The following is a 20,148-nucleotide window of genomic DNA, read 5'->3' on the forward strand; positions in this document are numbered from 1 at the left end:
TAGGCAAAACAACCTAACTATGGGGCATTAACAAGTCATAAGTCTTAAACGACAAGTTAAGCAAAAAGAAACCCAACTACGGGGCATAATTCTTTTTTTTTGCTAAGCAGGGAGAGAGAAAGACATCAGGGGACAACACCGACATCCCAATTAGATTGACACCCCGGGAAGCCTCCATCCTATGCCTGTCAAACTCTAAAATTCAATAAAAAAAGGGGGAAAAAGTCTGTACAGAGAGAGGGGAGACTAGGCCAAAACCCTCAAAAAAGAAAAGCAAAAATGAAAACCAAACAATGCAAAATAAATAAATGAGTAAGGAAATCTATCAAAGGGAAGATCAATTATGTCCGGTAAAAATCCATATGCAACTCGGCTGGAAGCATCTATTAAACTCCAGGAAGCATCACTTCTTTGGAAAAGACGTTAGTATAAGACTTTTTTAACATATTAACTTATCATATCAAATTTTCGAAAAGACGTACTTAGACTTAAAAAATAAACTAATGTCAGATTACAAACTAGAAATAGGCCTTAAAATTTTGGGAAATGCTAACAATTGCCTCATGAGTTTAGAAGTCAAAAGATGATTTTTTTTTTTTTGTTTTGAAAATTGTATATTCAATACTTTGAGACTTCAAAATAAAACTTTTTCCACATTAAATTATCTCTTTTTTTAATCCTTAACAAGTGTCTAAATTTTTTGGTAGGTCATGTTTTTTCTTTTAAAAGCCTAATTATCATCCTTGCATTTATAACATCTGTTAGCAATTCCTTTTTTTTTTTATAAAGAGAAAAGGAAAGAAAACTTTAGTTGTCTATCGAAATTTGTATATTGAAATTTAGGATTATAGTCATTTTGGTCCCTAAATATTTAAGGAGTAGGCATAATAATTTTTAATGTATTAAAATTTTAAAATAGTCTTGCAATCTGCTAGTCAATATTGTACTAAAATAGTCGCCAAACTTTTATCTTATAGAACTTTTACGACAATAAATAAGTGTTTAATGGAATGAATGTAACAATAAATAAATGTTTATAAGAATTGATATGATTTTGTTAACAAAAAAAAATTCTATTTTGATTAAATGTGTCTACAATCAATAATTATGTTAAAATTTAGGTCAATATATATGTTTACTCCCTTGTTTAGATTCCCCATGTAATTTGAATCTTTTTGGTTTTAGATTTTCATGAATTTTGACTGTACAAAATCGATGATATTACAGGGGGTAAACTGAAATATCGATGATATGGTAGGGGGTAAACCGAGATTCTCTAAAATTACAAAGGGCGAAAATACTTTAAATTTTATAATTTGATGCCACGAAGGTACAAAATAAAAAAATCTTTAAAAGGTGTGGGTGGTGGTGGTGGGAGTAAAAGAAGAGAAAAGAAACGACAATGAAGGCGAAACGACGACTGAAAGCAGAAGAAAAAAACGAAGATGATGACATTGACGACAGAATCAGCACTCTTCCGGACGCCTTACTACGCCACATTCTGTCTTTCCTCCCTACCGACACCTGCGTTCGTACAAGTCTTATCTCTCGCAGGTGGCGTTACCTCTGGAAGACTCTTCAAGTCTTCGATTTCCACGATTACTCTCAACACAATGCCGAACTGTTTATGTCATTCACCGTTTTCGTCAACGCTGTCCTCGCTCTCCGTAGCTCACCTCACATCCGGAAGTTCTGTCTCCTCTGTTATGACTCCGAACCTAAAACCTTCTACACACACTCAGTCAATGCGTGGATTCGGACTGCCGTTGGGCCCCACCTCCAGGAATTTCATCTCAGGATCGAGGGAGATGACTTCACCCTTCCTATCACTCTCTTCTCTTGCTCTAACCTACTCTCTCTCAGGTAACCATTCACTTTGTTTTAGGGTTAAATGCAGTTTCTACTAATTCTAAAATTGAATGCTCTTAAACCATGATATTCCAAATATTGATATGACTTGTAATGATATGAGCTAAGCTGTTCCAATTTACTTGCTCTGTCCCAAATTACATGTATAAATGAAAATAGGCTTAAATAGGTTTTTCGTCCCTGCAATTTAAATTTTTGCCCTGAAGTTACTAATCCTTCCAATGTGCCAGTGCAAATATTAATCATTTGAAAAATGGTCTGGTTATGTCTGATTAGTAACTTCTGGACGAAAATTCAAATGACTTATATTTGCAAAGACAAAAGACCTATTTAAGCCAACTACCACACCCAATCATCACTTGCCACATGGGCACCACGTCACTAATGACAGCCCACCTCAGCAAAAAAACAAAAGTTAATATTTGCAGTGGCAGATAGGAAGGATTAGTAACTTCAGTAACGAAAATTCAAATGACCTATATTTGCAGGAACGAAAGACCTATTTAAGCCATGAAAATACAAGTCACTTTGCAAAAATATCTTTTGAGAAAAATAAATTAACATTAATGTTTCATTGTTATTGTAAAATGACATATAATTTGGGATGAAGGGAGTAATTTAAATGTGATTTTGATACTAACATTCATGTAATGTAATGTAATGTACCTCAGTCTCGATGGTTGCATCGAGTTCGAATTGCAAGACTCTTCCGAGATCTGTTTACCATCGCTGAAGGTGATGAAACTAGGATACAACTATAGCTTGGATATGAATTCCCTGAATATCCTTCTTTCTGGATGCCCCATTCTCGAAACTCTGGAAATTCTTTCCCTTGGTCTCGGTTATGATGAATTGGTTAGTCTTCGGGTTCCATCTTCCTTGAAGAGCTTGAAAATCACTGTTGAGGTTGGGTATGGGATTTGCCTTGAAATAGACGCACCTGCTCTCAAGTACCTTAGCCTCGCCGCTGTCACATTTCTCAATGCTGCTACTATCGGCGAGAACTTGCACAACGTGGAAGAAGCAGATCTTGACCTATTTTCTCATCCTGATAGTGAATCTGTTGAACCTTTACTCAAACTCCTCCGTGCTCTCTCTGGACTTAAACATCTAGAGCTACATAGCCCAACAACACAGGTGACTGAAGTTTTCATTATTTATATGTTTCTATTATATATGTACTCTCTACCAATATTAACTTGTTGTTGGCTGTGTGCAAGCAGTGGCTATTTTCTTCCCCCATTCTAGATATTCCAGAATTTCACTATTTAGTTTATCTAAAGGTCTCTTTTCCTTCTTTCAACTTGAGTTTTCTGTTCGATGTGCTTCAAAAGTGTCCTGTGCTACAAACTCTCATAACATACGATGACCAGGTGTGTCTAGTTGAACTAAAACTTTGGTGTGTGCCTGCATTTTTTATTTGGATCTTATGTAAGTTGTCCTTTGTTGCCAGGAAGATCCAACATCAGTCACCGATGATCCATCACCTTCCCATGGATGGGCGGTAAAGCCTAAGAACGTTCCGAACTGTCTCATATCACACTTGACCTTTATTGACTTCCAAGACTATGAAGGAAATTCACACGAGCTGGAATTTATTGCCTATGTTTTGCTAAATGGGCTTGTTTTGAAGACAATGCTTATTGGCGGTTGTTGGATGGACCAACCGGAGGAGTTGGAGAAAAAAATTTCTGATCTACCAAGGGGATCTGCCATTTGCCAAGTTAAATTTGACTATGATGCATCACCTTAAGGTGTGAACTTTTACCGTTTTCATTCTATGTTGCTTACTGAATAAAAAAATGATGGTTAGTCTGCACTATTAGATGTCCTTCAATTTTACATGCTTGTCACCACATTTTCAACTATATTGTTTGTGGTGAAATTCCATTAATTCATACCCTCCAACTCCAAAGCATCAAATTTATTTGATCTAATTATTTTCTCATGACTTAACCTGGGGACCTATGTTAGAAAGAAGTCTAGAAATACAATTAGGCTTGGGGTAAGATGTTCTAAAATTTTAGGAAGCAGTTTATTTAATTATTAGTAGCGGGTGTATGTGCAGTAACTCCTATGTTATTATTGTGTGTGTGTGTGTGTGTATATATATATATATATTTTTAATAAATGTTAATATTATATAAGAATATGAGTATTCGATAACTAAAATTTGGGAGAGAAAGGACTTCGGTTAACCGGGGGAATTGGTAGATTCAGAGTCTAGGCTCTTAAATTCCTAGTGCACTCTTATTCTCTTCATCAATCTCTTTGCAAATCCTAAATTCAGTGTGATGTACTCTCTGTTGTAAGCAACTTCTACGAGTCATATCCTTAATAAAAAAAGTTTCCTCAGTTCTATCTGAACACAACCCATGTACTAGTGGCTCACCAAATTCAACCCAAGCACATAGTTTCCTCAGTTTTCATCAATTTTAGGTTCTCCTTTCATTTCTTTGTGCTCCTTTTATTGGTAATTTTTCAGCATCACTTCCCCTTTTGTTGTGCTTTGTTTGTGCTTTTTGTTTTTGTAATTTTCAGCACCACTTCTCCTCTTGTAGACTCTATCCTGATTGATATTTCAACCCAAGCACACCGTTTCCTCAGTTTTCATCAATTTTACTCTCACTTCTTCGTGCTCTTTGTTTCCTTTTATTGGTCATTTTTCAGCATCAGTTCTCCTTTTGCTGCACATTGTTTCATGCTTTTTGTTTTGGTAATATTCAGCACCACTTCTCCTTTTGTAGTTACTATTCTTAGAGATCGTGGTTGGGCCTAACACAACCCCACAAAACCGGATAGCGGAAACCTGATAGCAGGTGTGGGTGGCCCGATAGCGGAAACCTGATAGCAGGTGGCCCAATGGATCTTGAAGGGGCTCTGATACCATCTTAGAAATCATGGTTGGGCCTAACACAACCCCACAAAACCGGCTTGTGAGGTGATGATTGCCCCCACTTATAAACACATTGTCAGGCCATCTCCTATCCGATGTGGGACTCTTAACAAATATTGATGAAATGTTGTATGCAATTACTATTGGCCGAGCGAGGGTGTCAGACAACAGTAACCATGTTATGCAGTTAACTTTTAATGGATAGAGAAGGGGAGTTTGACAGAAAAAAGCCACACCAAAAAGTCTACTACCTTTTTCTATTGTTAGCGCTACTGAGTCGTTGTTTTTTGAGAGCACTAGTGTTCACTTTGAAGAATGATTGTACCACCTTCGATGAAGTCATGTCTTTCTATTATAATCTGATTACCAACTTTGTATTCATGAGTGTTTGTGATACATGCCCCGATCCATGATCACTAAATCGTCGATGACATTGTATCTAAACAATATATAAATATGTTGTTGGACAACTATTTAGTTGTCCAAATAACATTTTCCAATCTGTTATATGTTGCGGTGTGTGCTGCCATTCTCAACTTTCTTGTTTAGTTTTAGTTTATTACATAACTTAACACACTTAAATCTGGCAGCGGCAGTTACTGTGTGTTTTTGGTGTAGTATATATTACTAGATTTATATGCATTTGTAAAAAGAATGCTGAACTGATTGCAGTCAAAATGTAGTCATTAGTTTGGTGTTGGATGCATCTGATATAGACATGACTGAGTTATGTGATAGTTATATACAATATTTTTAGATGCATAAAAGCGCAAGACTATAAAGATCATGACATACCAAAGACTGAATACAATCTTTTTTTCCTTAGATTGTTGTTTTTTTGGTAACTCGGAAGGAGCAGTTGCGTTGGTATATAATTACAATTAAAAAATTTATCAGTACTCAAACTTTTGACTGTATAGAAATAGACATAGGATAGTTATGCTGCACACACATTGTTGTCATTTGATCTTTGACAAGGTGTCAAATTAATCTTAGACACCTAGAAAGGAATTGATGTAAGGAATAATTATTCCTTAGTTGTTGGTATTTTCACCAAAAACCTCTTAATTTGTAATGTATTTTTCAAGAAGCTACTCTGCCTCTCTTGTTTCAATATTGATCCTTACTAAGCTTCTTTACATTCAACTTAGAGTAGATATCCCAAGTATTGAAATGGAAGCATGAGTATCTCAACTTTAATCTATGTTAATAAATTATTAATCCTTTTAAGGTTTTTGCTGTGCTGATTTCTAAATTTGATTTTGGTGTATTGGTCGAATTTTCATGCCAATAGTTCATACCTTATACATATATTTTCCTGATAACATGCAACAGTTGTGCAAATTGTAAATTATAGGAATGGTTACCTTATTGGATGCCATGTTTGTATATATGTTATAGTGCTCATTTAATGGTGTACAAGCCTTATTAGTGTTTTATATGCTCATCTAAATCCTCTTTTTAAAAATTTATGCACTAAAAATTTTGATGAACAAAAAATTTGCAAGAGAAGCAACAATATATATGATCACTTTTAGTTTAGCACTAATATGATTGACTGAACTTTATTCTTTCTACTTTTGCAGCATATTGAGCACTTAAAGTACTACATTATAGCAGAATGCATAAAACCTGTTGCAAGCTTTACATGGTGTCTTATTTGGTAAAAGGATTTAGAGGCAGCTTATATTTTGAAATTACTAATTGATACCAAAATCTTGTACAAACATGAATTGTAACAATGTTAATGTATCTTTGGATGTACTCAATTTGTTTCAAAATGCATAGCAGGTACACCATCCAATTGGCGAACTCGCACCGTCATATTTCGTCGGTCTAGACACTCTGGTCGTCCTCATGTCTACTTCAGATCTTATTTCATATAACTTGTTGCTAAACAAAGAGAATGATTTAAACGATTAACAAACCGTTTCTACAAAAGAAGACTCAAAAGACTTATTGTCAACTACACTAATGATATCTTTGAGGATTATATTACCAGCAAAATCATTTGACTTCTGCAACAAGACTATTTTTTGGACCTTGAGTGAGTTTATTACCAGAAATATGATTTATACTTGATTTCCTTACTTGTTATTATTATCTTAGTGTGGGACATTTCAATAGGATAAAAATCTACAGATTATAACTTCTGACTACTATTCACATTCATTTTTTGTTCTTCAAACCAAATAATGATTAAAGAATTCCTAAAATATATAAATACTTACCAAACACATGAGCAGAAATATTATATCTAATATTTTTAAGAATATCGTTCCACAGGGCCGTTCTTTGGGGAGTGCAACGAGCTCAATCGAGCTGGGCCTCCCAAAGTGATGGGCCTCAAGAAAAAAATTATTGCTCAATATTCTCATCCCTACTCAAAAAAGAAAAATAAACATGTTTCATGTTTCAATTTCTAAGTAAAGAATTATGTTCCATGTTTCTATTTCTAAATTAAAAAAACAGATTTTAGTAAAAATAATTGCTAATTTTGATTTTGGTGGCTAATAATCATTATACGAGTGTTATTTTCAATTTAAACAGAAAATTAATCTTTTAAAAAAAATTGTACGCTTTTTTATTAAAGGTCTATTTTTACTATAAGAGTCGAGCCTCCAGTTCATAGATTTGGAAGCAACTATGAATACAAAGTTTAGTTGCCATACAAATCAAAATATCAATAAATATTGAGTTGATTTGGAATCAAGAAATATCCATATTTAAACTAGCGACGCAACCGTTAATGATGAATCATCGACTCAAATATATTTCCTCTTGCTGGCATTTGTAAAGTAACCAAATGTGCCGATAAAAAAATTATTGTGTATGTATATTGGAAAATTAAACATTTAAACTATTTCTTGTGTCTTCTTCCCATATTTATATTGAAGTATTTTTCTTCCTGTAAAATCTAGTAAGGTTTTTTAATATTGCAAAAACCAAAATGAATAACTGGAATATTAAGTGTGACATAATCATGAAACATCATTAATCAATAGGACATTATTCTTAAAACATTTGTAATTAAACTTTAGTGTGAAGTGAGATAACATTGAAACATCGAGATTATTTTGTGAGTACACTGATGATCATATCTTACGGATCATGAATAATGAGTTATCAAGTTTTCACATAGACACCAATACTTCCTAAAAATACATGGAAAATACATTTTTTTCTCCAGCAATAATTAACTACAGATGACACCAGTTGCAGTTAAATACAACTAGTTTTGCTGCACTTAAGTGCAATTCCTGGCAGAGAATCAATTGTGATTTTACGCGTTTCAGTCGAAAAATGAAAATAAATAAAGGTTTATTCGGAATGCTACGAAACTTTACAGATCCTCTATATGGATTTTTATAGAGGTGTCTAGAAAAAATCAGCTCAAAATTCAATTTCTAGGTCGATGTTTTGATGTTTTGGTTTCTTGAGTTTTTGGCGCATTAAAAATTCATATTTAATCTGTCCGTTGTCGGAAAATTCTAATTTTTTGTGGAATTTTTTTTTTATGTCCTTAGAATGTGTGCAGAAAAATATGAAAAAAATTCAACCTCTGTAATTTTTCAGATGCGCAGTTGGGAAAATATTTGCGATTATATGCATTTCGGTAAAAAATTAAAATAAATTGAGGCTTAATTGAAATACTACGAAAATTTGAAAATCCTCTATCTGTAGTTTTATAGAGACGTCTGTAAAAAATAGCTCAAAATTCGATTTTTAGGTTAATGTTTTGGTGTCTTCAATTTTAGACACATTAAAAATTCATATTTAATCCGTCCAATGTCGAAAAATTCAAATTTTTTGTGGGAGATGTTTTTTTTTTTGTCCTAAACATGTGTGCAAAAAATTGTTAAAAAATTCAACCTCTAGGTCACTTTTCCGGACTCGCAGTTGGAAATAAGTTGCGATTTTGCACGGTTTGGTCGAAAAATCAAAATAAATCAAGACTTAGTCGGAATGCTACGAAACTTTATAGACACCTCTATGAAATGCGTAGTTGGGAAAATATTTGCGATTATACGCATTTCGGTAAAAAATTAAAATAAATTGAGGCTTAATTGAAATACTACGAAAATTTGAAAATCCTCTATCTGTAGTTTTATAGAGATGTCTGTAAAAAATAGCTCAAAATTCGATTTTTAGGTTAATGTTTTAGTGTCTTCAATTTTAGACACATTAAAAATTCATATTTAATCCGTCCAATGTCGAAAAATTCAAATTTTTTGTGGGAGATGTTTTTTTTTTGTCCTAAACATGTGTGCAAAAAATTGTTAAAAAATTCAACCTCTAGGTCACTTTTCCGGACTTGCAATTGGAAATAAGTTGCGATTTTGCACGGTTTGGTCGAAAAATCAAAATAAATCAAGACTTAGTCGGAATGCTACGAAACTTTATAGACACCTCTATGAAATGCGTAGTTGGGAAAATATTTGCGATTATACGCATTTCGGTAAAAAATTAAAATAAATTGAGGCTTAATTGAAATACTACGAAAATTTGAAAATCCTCTATCTGTAGTTTTATAGAGATGTGTGTAAAAAATAGCTCAAAATTCGATTTTTAGGTTAATGTTTTGGTGTCTTCAATTTTAGACACATTAAAAATTCATATTTAATCCGTCCAATGTCGAAAAATTCAAATTTTTTGTGGGAGATGTTTTTTTTTTTTGTCCTAAACATGTGTGCAAAAAATTGTTAAAAAATTCAACCTCTAGGTCACTTTTCCGGACTCGCAATTGGAAATAAGTTGCGATTTTGCACGGTTTGGTCGAAAAATCAAAATAAATCAAGACTTAGTCGGAATGCTACGAAACTTTATAGACACCTCTATGAAAATACATATAGAGGATTCGCAAAATTTCGTAGCATTCCAAATAAGCCTCGATTTATATTGATTTTTCGACTGAAACGCGTTAAATCACAATTGATGTTTTGTCAGGAACCAAACTTAAGTGTAGCTGAGCCAGCTGTAGTTAACTGCATCTGGGAGCCAGTGGTAATTAACTGCAGTCGGAAAGACTGAACAATAGTTAACTACCGCTGAGGGTAAAAACATATTTTCCATATGTTTTTAGGAAGTATCGGTGATCAGAAAAACAATTTTCATATTTATATTGGATTGACCAGCCATGATTTTTTTTCATCATACAAAGAACAATAGTTACTTTGTACTGCTTGAGAATTTGATGCAAAACATTGAACTCTGGCGGCACGTTCTCGTCCCGTTGTTTGTCTTCTGTCTGAAGCTTCTCTCTTTTTACTTCTACCAAATGAATCTGCTCTTCTTTTCCAGCTTGGTTTGACTTCCGCAACTCTTGTCGCTTTAAATCTACTTCTTGCTGAAATTCAAGGTACCCTGGCTCTTTCTCCAACTTCTCCACAAAAGAAGAAGTCACCTTTACCTTCTTGAGTAAAGTGATCACTTGCTCTAGATTTTGATCCTCCATCTCCTCTTCAGCTGTCATTGATCGTGTGTTTTTGGTTGATTCCATGGTTACCTATTTCACACAATAATTGCAGGTTCGAGAAAATTTCCTAACAATAATAAGTTTGCGATTGATTTTAAATTTAAATTAGGTTTAGGTTTAATTCTTATGTGGTTACTTGACTCTATGTAGGCTCGATCTAAATCAACTATTATAGTCAATATCTAACGTCGTTACTGATAAAACTTAAGACTCTATTCTATGACTCTTATTATTAAATGTTAATCCTAAATACAAAATTAAACGAACTGACTATTAAAATGAACCTAATTAAAATTAGACTCGATCTAATGTAGATATTATAACAACTTTTATTTTTACTACCATTTCCTAAATACAAAGACAAGAATCAATTTGGTGTTTATTCAATGAGCAATGATAGATATACACCCTTAATGTATACACCAATTTGTACCACTCTAAAAAAATATTTCAATTAACTAAATATATGGTATGAGTGACCACATTTTTTTAATTTTGTGTGACCACTAATTTTCCAAAATTTATTTGGTTAACCATATGGAAAAATAGTGGTAACACGCGTTGCAGTTACATGACCATATTTTTAGCTTCTAAATATGTTAGTCGCGTATCAAGGGTGTCTATCCATCTTTATTAGATATCCATGCGCAAAGAGACCAACCAGATAAGAGCGGTGCGATAGATCCTGTATTGGTCACATTATCTTCCGATATTTATACTGCATTTCTTTTTCTTAACTCCAAATGGATTACTACATAGTTCAAATTTGTTTCACTTTATTGTCTTGTAAAAATTGAATCAGGAGGAACACAAATTTGGAATCAACGATGGCAGAGTCAAGCGTGGAACCACGGAAAGAGGATGACACAGACAGGATTAGTAGTTTACCGGACTGTATACTTTACCATATAATGTCCTTCCTCTCGACACGCTTGACTCTGCCATCGTTGTAGTCATTCTAGTTCTGGACATGAATCATCATGTTGGATTTAATATTAATTATGCGAGAAATTTTTATTGTTTAGGTTTTTGGATGGCTTTTTCTTTCAAATTTCAAAGATATCCTCCCTTTATATTTCAATGCTCTAAATTTTCACATTATTTCCACAAGTTTTTTTTTTTCCAACTTGAGAGAATCAAAATCCATAACCATCTTGGGATTTGTTAACCATTTTGGGACAAAACTCTCTCTCTATTTAAAAAGTTAAGGTTTTAAATAAGAGTAATGATATTTGTTAACCATTTTGGGACAACTCTCATATTCTCATTGTGTCTTTACGGTCTCTTCATCTCTCTCTATTGATTTGTCTAATGAAATAAGATAAAGTTGCTTGAAAAGTTGTAACAAAATTGTATGTTTTGCTTTAAATGTTATCTTTTTTATGAAGCCCCAACCCCAAGCATCTACTCAAACAAGATTATGCCAGCTTCAGAAATCATTGCACTCCAAACGCGCACTGCCAAACATATAGCAGAAAAAGTTATTCAAAGCCTATAAAATTTACTTTCAAGAAGACTATAAAAAGAAGAATCTTCAAATACCTAAACTATCTGCTAAGATGAGATACAGAAAATAACCAAGTCGCATAATTTCATTCTATATGCATAATAACGTTTTACAAATAATATTCATATGATCATCACTTACTATAATAATTTGAATCAATTAAGTTATCTTAATCACCAAGACAAAGCAAGTTGAGATAAAGAATCTCAAACTATACAATGAATTGAAAATGTTGCTATGCCAACATAAAGAATTGTTAGCAATAATAGCTAGAGTAAAAAGAATAAAATCACTAAGTTGCATAAGTGGCACAAAATCTCGAAGCTTTTCCAACAATATCAGTAAGCATGTAAAGATCATCACTTTCTCAACCTTATAAATTTAGCAAATTTCAACTATTGCAATGATCAAAATCCTAAATCAAACATAGTTACTTCACCGGCCAGTAATGTCTCAGTGAGTTCTACTTAATCCTAGGCTATAGGTAACCTCGGGGAAACCTAGAGTTACCACATGTCTACAATACAACCTGACGGTTGATTATACGTGTGTGGATCATGCTTACCTAGAAGGTTGTGCATAATAAATCTGTCATAAGGTTCTTTGTATCTTAGCTCATAAGTCTTGTCTTGTACTCTACATGTCATGGCGGTCAAGGGAACCTAGGACCGCTATGTCGAGATACGATAAACCCATCAAGACCTAAACATAAGTCATTCATGACATGTTCTTAGACTGGACGATCAGGGAGTTACTAAGACCGTCGACAGTGTATCTTCATAACTTATTCTATTGCATAAACTTGTTCTTGTCTCGTAATGTAACGTAAACATATTCATATTCATTCTTATGTTAGATGTTAGTGTGTAACAAACAACATTATCTTGGTTCATTTTACGGAGTGCATCGAGTGGAGTAACCCCGAGTACAATCCCTTACTTGACAGATGAAAACCTAGCTAAGGTACACCAGACTCCCTCAGTGACGTGCGGGCATACCTTGCGGACCGTATCCAGTTCCCCTGGCGAGAACCTCTCGTATCCCCCTTGGCGTGGATTACGGAAAGACACGACACCTACATCTTACTTTATGGTCTTGACCATATATGATAACTTGTCTTAATATTGCTTACTTAATCGTTCTTGAACATAGTGAATAGATCATACCTATCAATTCACGGCTTAACTTACTTAAGGTTCTTGCTAACTTTCTAGTTTCTCGACGATCTATGTCGAGGCTCTATGCTTTCCCCATCCTTATTTTATCGCTCCCCGACTAAACATGCTAAGACTCTCTTGTGCCATTCTTGCCGTATAAGCTAAGATTGCCATGATTTCCATTTCATGAATCATTTGATGTTATGTGCATTGCTTAGGTGTTGTCTAGGGGTTATAAAGTTGGAATACGACGTAAGAAAAGCTTCGGATTGCACTACAGGCCCCAAGATGAGCCAACAAGCAAAAGTGAAGTTGCCTGGGACAACAAGGTTTTGCCATTGGCGAGTTGCTTCTGAGGAATTTCGCTATTAGAGAAATATTTCGCTAATAGCGAATTTCTTCGGGTCTATAGTGCAGATTTTGCATTTTTTTTACCTAAACCTCATTCAATTTGTCCCTACAATGCATCATATACATCTAGTAACTTATTTAACCATTAGAAATCATCTTGCATCATATAGTTATTTATTTTAAAGTCTTATTATTAATTTTATAATTAATTAGTTTCTTTCTTGACTAAGTATCTTCACCCCCCTAATGCTCCAAAAATTATAGAAGTTATCTGGCACCCTCCCATTAAAAATTGGATCAAATGTAATACTGATGGTTCCTCGAACTTGTACAACTCCTCATGTGGTGGAATTTTCAGAAATAGTGATGCTGACTGTCTTTTATGTTTTGCTGAAAATGTTGGTCCTGAAAATGCTTACTTTGCTGAATTAGCTGGAGCAATGAGAGCTATAGACATAGCCTACCAGAACAATTGGATGAACTTGTGGCTAGAGCTTGATTATGCTTTGGTGGTAAATGCCTTCAAAAACAATTCTGAGGTTCCTTGGAAGCTAAGAAACAGGTGGAACAACTACATCAACAAAACCAAGTCAATGACCTTCATTGCCTCACATGTGTTTAGAGAAGGATGAGAAGGAAATCAATGTGCTGACACTTTAGCAAACATAGGCTTAACTTCTACATTTTTAACTGTCCTGACTGTATCAAATCTTTTTTTGTGCAAATCAAGTTAGGGATGCCTAATTTTATATTTGTAAATTACCAGGGAGGTTTGGTTTGGCCCCCCTACTTTTCTTTGTTTTATGGGTTAATTAAGTTTTTGGTCCCTATAAATATCTGTAGTTTTTTTTTTAGTCTCTATAAAAATAAATTACACTTTTTAGTCCCTACAAAATTTTCTGTTAGTGTTTTTGGTCCCTGTTAAATTAAATTTTGTTTAATTATGCTTAAACTTCTAAATTTTTGAAAGATTTTTTACATACATGTTCATAACATCGTAAGACACTCTTTTATAAAAAAAATTAGTTTTTTAACATGTAATGAATTAAATATGAATTTTTCTAAAAGCCAAAATTTCAAGATTATATTAATGAAAATTTGGACCTAATAATAAAATTTTAAGTTACTTTTTTGCGGAGGAACTTTGTATAATATTCTAAGTAAGTATGTGAAAATATGTTACAAATTTAAAAGTTTAAGCACAATTAAGCAAATTTTAATTTTACAAGGACTAAAAGTATGTGTTGGTCCCTATTAAATTGAAATTTGTTTAATTATACCTAAACTTTTATATTTTTAAATGATTTTTAACAGACATGTTAAGAACATTATAATAATCTCTTTTATAAAAAATTAGAATTTTTTAACATGTAATGAATTAAATATAATTTTGTTAAAACGCCAAAAATTCAAGATAAAACTAACAAAAATTTGGACCTAAAAAAAAAATTTGAGCTAATTTATTGTGGCGGAACCTTTTATAATGTTTTAAACAAGTATGTAAAAAATCATTAAAAAATTTAAAATTATATGCATAATTAAACAAATTTTAATTTAACAGGGACTAAAAACACTAACGAAAAATTTTGTAGGGACTAAAAAGTGTGATTTATTTTTATAGTGACTAAAAACAAAACTGCAGATATTTATAGGGACTAAAAACTTAATTAACCTTTGTTTTATTTGCTTTCTTTTGATTTAATATATTTGGCAGCTTAGCTTCCTGCTAAGACGGTCTCTTTTGATTAAAAATAAAATAAAGTATCATGCACGTTTCCTATTTCTACTCCAACTTCATATGTGGCTGTTACGATTTTACTTGGTCAAATGCAACCATTGTTATTTACTTGCATTTACCAAATCAATCCTAATAAAATGGAACTTACGGATTTTATATATTTGGAAAAAATGTAACATATGATTATTTTTATTTGAATCGGTAAATATTATTAAACGTCATCCCTACATGCAACACGCAAGGTATGCACGAAACGAGATACAAATTTTTAATGAATGAGTTATTTATATAGGGAAATATAGTGAGGATGTGGATAAATGGCAGAAGCATTGTATATAAGCTAGGTCTAATTTTCTTTCTTTCATATAACAAACTCCATTGATAAGATTAACACTAAGTTCCCTTTAGCATCCAAGAAATTGTTCATGAGACCTTGCTAATTCACGTGCGGTGCTAGCAAGATATGATTGTTGTATTCTGGAGAGTACTAGCTATGAGATCAACCGCATCGGATGATCCATCCGTAATGGCAAAATACTCTTAAGTCCAATGCATTTTGCACGCCTCAGTCAAATCCTGTAAGTTTTTCATTATATAATTTTATCTATTATGAGTCAATTTATTTATGCTAATATTTTATCTTTGGTTTATCACTTTATAATAATTCTATGTCTAATTTTTTCCTACTGATACATGACATATGCTTGATAAAATTCCAAGAGTTCCCTTCATCTTCTACCTTCTAGGAACCCATAATAACATGTGAGTTTCTATTTACCTCACAAATTATTATCAACCTCTACACTGATACGCAATATCACCACGTCTACCTTATCTATCTACAACAAAGCAGTTATAAAAACCAACCTAGTAACGAAACTCCTTAATTTAGTTATGTGGATTAACGTCTCACTTAAAAATACGGGATCTTGCTTATAATATCGGCTAAATACTTTTTTGATCTTTTAAGTTTGACAAAAATATTGGGTTAGTCCTTTAAATTTTGAATAGGTCCTTAAAGTTTTTTTTTTAAGTTTTAAATAGGTCTTTTAAGTTTTGACATTTCAAATTGAACCTTAAAAGGTAACAATGCATTCAATTAACATCTTAAAGGACCTGCTTCAAACATACAAAACTTAAACGGTTAATCTGCTATTTTTATCAAATTTAAAGGACCAAAAGAGATATTTAGCCTATAATTTCAAAATAGGAATTTTAAATTTGAAACTGCACTCAGACTCCCCAAAACTCAAGAATTCCAACAATGAGACTCATCTTTTCGACCAGTTTTCGTCGACACTGCCATCACTATTTACGCTCCCCATTCCCTTAATAACACATGACCAACAACACATACATCAACAATATGAGAAAGAAATAAAACTATCAAAATGGAATACACTACATAGTTCAGATGGAATAGACCGAACAATTCAAACACCAAACTTTCACAAGTATAAAAAAGGATGAATGTAACATCCCAAAACTAAGGAGCAGAAATTATTAAACTTTGAAAGAAAAAAAGATTAAATTTAATTAGATTGATGATCTTAATTAACATAAGACAATGTATGATAACTTAATTTTACATTTATTATATTATAGCTATTTTTTTAAGAATTTGTTCTAAAAATAAAATTAGTAGTAGAGAAGCTATAGACTATATGAAATGATCTGTTGAAATCCAACTTGAAGCATATCATTTAAATGGGAAACTGAATGAGCTATCTTATAGGGATGGATAACTATAATTGTTATACCATAAAATTAAAATTAATATCAAAAGAACCGTGTGTTAGTTACCTATTAATGTGTAGTTTGGATTTATATAAAGCACAAAACAAAAGGATGCTAATTAGAGGCCACACGTAGAAAAAATAAGGGAAATTATAGGTGAGTAATCACACCCTTTAACCCTTCCATGGTATATATTGATTTTTGAAAGAGTTATAATTTATTTGATGAAAACCTAACCCTATTAGTTGGAGGATTTTATGAAATACAATTAGTTTGATGAGATGTTGATATATTACTTTAGATGATGAACCATGAATTGGTTATATACATGCTATTCGATTTAGGTTGTTGTCCTTATGAATATGTTCTTCGGGTTTGTTGTTTATACGATATGATAAACCTACCTATGCCCTTGCTGCTATCTAGCCTAGTATTAAGGTCCATGCACTGTGTATATGTATACTTCTTTTTCTTGTTGAAAGGACCGTATATAGCAGGCATATTAATCATTTGCTAGTTATTGCTAATTCATCATTATAAGCTTATATACTATACACACGATGCATGATTATTGATGTAGGATTATAAGCAAATTATTATATGCAGCATGAATTTATGTACTATATATACATGTATATATTCCTTGAGGAATTGTAGAGCAAATTAATAGAATTTAATTTTCAATGTGATTTTAAGATGGAAGTTATAATGAAAATTATTCTCATTATTATTAAATGTGTTTGAGATGAGCTATCTGCTCCATATGGATGAGTCTTGTACTCCACAGTTACTTACCCGAATGAGCCATGTGCTCCATATAGATGAGTCTTGTGCTCTACCTGAGATGAGTTGTGTGCTCCACATGGATGAGTCTTCTATTCCACAGTTACTTACCCAGATGAGCTATGTGCTCCATATAGATGAGTCTTGTGCTCCACATGGATGAGTCTTGTACTCCACAGTTACTTACCCAGATGAGCTATGTGCTCCATAGAGGTGAGTCTTGTACTCCACATGAGATGAGCTATGTGCTCCACATGGATGAGTCTTGTACTCCATATGAGATGAGTTATGTGCTCCACATGAATGAGTCTTGTACTCCACAGTTGCTTACCCAGAAGAGCTATGTGCTCCATACAGATGAGTCTTGTACTCCACATGAGATGAGCTTTGTGCTCCATATGGATGAGTCTTGTACTCCACAATTACTTACCCAGATGAGCTATGTGCTCCATATAGATGGGTCTTGTACCCCTACAATTACTTGCCCATATGACCTATGTGCTCCATATGGATGGGTCTTGTACCCCATATTAGATGAGCTAATGCTCCATATAATAATGATATTTTGATTGATTTATTTGTATTAATTATGAATAATTTTAAATACTATTTTAGAAAGTATCTTTTAGAAAGTAAGCGGATACCATGGTAGATTTTCCCGATTACCGCGCCGGCTGAGAACAATACTCATTTTCAAACTTGTGTGTATTATTTACTGGGATTTCGTATCTCATTAGAGTGTTGTTTTCAGATTCAGAGACTAAGAAGGAGACTGTCGATGACATCGAAAGCTGAGGAGTTCAACATTCTAGAAGTGCCACTTCATTAGATTAGATTGATATTTTGCGAATTAGTGAACAAAAGGCCTACATAGTTTTGGTATTAGTTACTAAATGCCCAATTTTGAGTATTTCAACCATTTATGATTTATTTCAAATGTATAATAATGAATTTTGAATTTTATGAAATTTGTTTATCAAAGGAAAGGATTTCTTCACATTTTCCGTTAACGTTCAATAATTAAAACTTTAAAATTGGATGTTACAATGAAAACTTAAATTTGAAGAAACACCATTAAAATTCTAGGAGAGGTGAATTTTTCAAACCCCTCACTTATATATATAGAAAATTTGAGAAGGAGGTTTAAGAAATCGAGTAAGGATCCTTTCCATTTTCTTAAAATAAATGGAGAACTTTATTTGAAGAGAGATCGATACAAAAAATAAATAGTAGGTTCTACCACTAGGTGGGTCCCATCACTTATAATTAAATTAGGTTTCCAGATAAAAACAAAATAAAATAAAATGTCAGAAGTGGGATTTGAACCCCGCCCTCTCTCGAAGACCAAAACTTGAGTCTGGCACCTTAGACCACTCGGCCATCCTGACTAGATTGTCTTTGGTTTCAACTTATAAGCTATATACTCGTTTCTACTTTTTTGAGAGGTTATTTCTGGTGTTTTTAAGTTGTGCAAATAAATGAGTCTTTATGTATTAAACATCTCATGATAGTTTATGAAAAGACAATTTATAATGATACAATTTTTGTTAGTGAAAACTTTTTTCAGTTTTAAATAGGTCTTTTAAGTTTTGACGTTTCAAAAAGGTCCATAAAAAGGTAACAATGCATTAAATTAACAACTTAAAGGATCTATTTGAAACTTAAAAAACTTAAACGATTAATCTGGTATTTTTATCAAATTTAAAGGACCAAAAGAAATATTTAGCCTATAATATCAAAATAGGAATTTTAAATTTGGAACTGCACTCAGGATCCCCAAAACTCGAGAATTCCAACAATGAGACTCATCTTTTCGACCAGTTTTCGTCGACACCACCATCACTATTAACGCTCCCCATTCCCTTAATAACACATGACCACCAACACATACATCAACAATATGAGAAAGAAATAAAACTATCAAAATAGAATACACTACACAGTTCAGATGGAATCGACCAAACAATTCAAACACCAAACTCTCACAAGGATAAAAAAGGATGAAAACTTAAATATCAAGAAACACCATTAAAATTCTAGTAGAGGTGAATTTTTCAAACCCCTCACTTATTCATCTTAAGAGGTGAATTTTTCATAGGTACCAAGTAGTTATAAATGTATACAATTTAAGAAGGAGGTTTAAGAAATCGAGTAAGTATCCTTTCCATTTTCTTAAAATAAGTGGAGAACTTTATTTGAAGAGAGATAGATACAAAAAAAAAAAATAGGTTCTACCACTATGTGGATCCCATCACTTATAATTAAATTAATTTTCCAAATAAAAACAAAATAAAATAAAATGTCAGAAGTGGGATTTGAACCCACGCCCTCTCTCAAAGACCAGAACTTGAGTCTGGCGCCTTAGACCAGTCGGCCATCCTAACTAGATGGTCTTTGGTTTCAACTTATAAGGTATATACGCGTTTCTACTTTTTTGAGAGATTATTTATGGTGTTTTTTGTAACGCCCTACTTCTATTAAAGCAATTAAACATGCGAATAATACATTTATTTAAGAAATAGAGGCTACGTCACATTCAAAATTCAAAAACCAATAAACATGTATATAAACTTCAACAATCGCAGCGGAATATAAACCAGAGTGATCAAATATGTACATGCCATAAACGAATAA

At 32.8% G+C, this 20,148-nt stretch overlaps 2 protein-coding genes and 1 non-coding gene across 3 annotated transcripts; 2 read left to right on the forward strand and 1 right to left on the reverse strand.

Moving 5' to 3' along the window:
- Positions 1 to 1,355: 1,355 nt before the first annotated feature.
- LOC25502717 (F-box/FBD/LRR-repeat protein At4g26340) lies at positions 1,356 to 6,577 on the forward strand. The gene is made up of 5 exons (XM_013590276.3): positions 1,356 to 1,863; positions 2,541 to 3,006; positions 3,093 to 3,242; positions 3,323 to 3,623; positions 6,352 to 6,577. Exons 1-4 carry the CDS (start codon positions 1,403 to 1,405, stop codon positions 3,620 to 3,622), a joined length of 1,377 nt encoding a protein of 458 aa, XP_013445730.1. The 5' UTR covers positions 1,356 to 1,402; the 3' UTR covers position 3,623; positions 6,352 to 6,577.
- Positions 6,578 to 11,068: 4,491 nt separating this feature from the next.
- Positions 11,069 to 13,888, forward strand: LOC112417381 (uncharacterized). Its single transcript, XM_024772993.1, has 3 exons — positions 11,069 to 11,135; positions 13,135 to 13,234; positions 13,615 to 13,888. The coding sequence occupies exons 1-3, from the start codon at positions 11,069 to 11,071 to the stop codon at positions 13,886 to 13,888; spliced, it is 441 nt and encodes a 146-aa protein (XP_024628761.1).
- Positions 13,889 to 19,814: 5,926 nt separating this feature from the next.
- On the reverse strand, positions 19,815 to 19,898 carry TRNAL-CAA (transfer RNA leucine (anticodon CAA)). The gene has a single exon. It is a non-coding gene; the product is annotated as a tRNA-Leu (tRNA).
- Between the last annotated feature and the right edge of the window lie 250 nt (positions 19,899 to 20,148).

This window comes from Medicago truncatula, chromosome 8, assembly GCF_003473485.1.
Source record: "Medicago truncatula cultivar Jemalong A17 chromosome 8, MtrunA17r5.0-ANR, whole genome shotgun sequence".
In the NCBI taxonomy this organism is placed as follows: domain Eukaryota; kingdom Viridiplantae; phylum Streptophyta; class Magnoliopsida; order Fabales; family Fabaceae; genus Medicago; species Medicago truncatula.

Bases quoted from the DNA above. Each gene is read 5' to 3' on its own strand.
- LOC112417381 (XM_024772993.1), top strand. From the start codon at position 11,069: ATGGCAGAGTCAAGCGTGGAACCACGGAAAGAGGATGACACAGACAGG. The intron at 11,136-13,134 runs GTATACTTTACC...GGTGTTGTCTAG, and splicing joins GATTAGTAGTTTACCGGACT to GGGTTATAAAGTTGGAATAC. The intron at 13,235-13,614 runs GTTTTGCCATTG...TGGAATTTTCAG, and splicing joins AAGTTGCCTGGGACAACAAG to AAATAGTGATGCTGACTGTC.
- LOC25502717 (XM_013590276.3), top strand. From the start codon at position 1,403: ATGAAGGCGAAACGACGACTGAAAGCAGAAGAAAAAAACGAAGATGAT. The intron at 3,007-3,092 runs GTGACTGAAGTT...GTGTGCAAGCAG, and splicing joins TACATAGCCCAACAACACAG to TGGCTATTTTCTTCCCCCAT. The intron at 3,243-3,322 runs GTGTGTCTAGTT...CTTTGTTGCCAG, and splicing joins TCATAACATACGATGACCAG to GAAGATCCAACATCAGTCAC.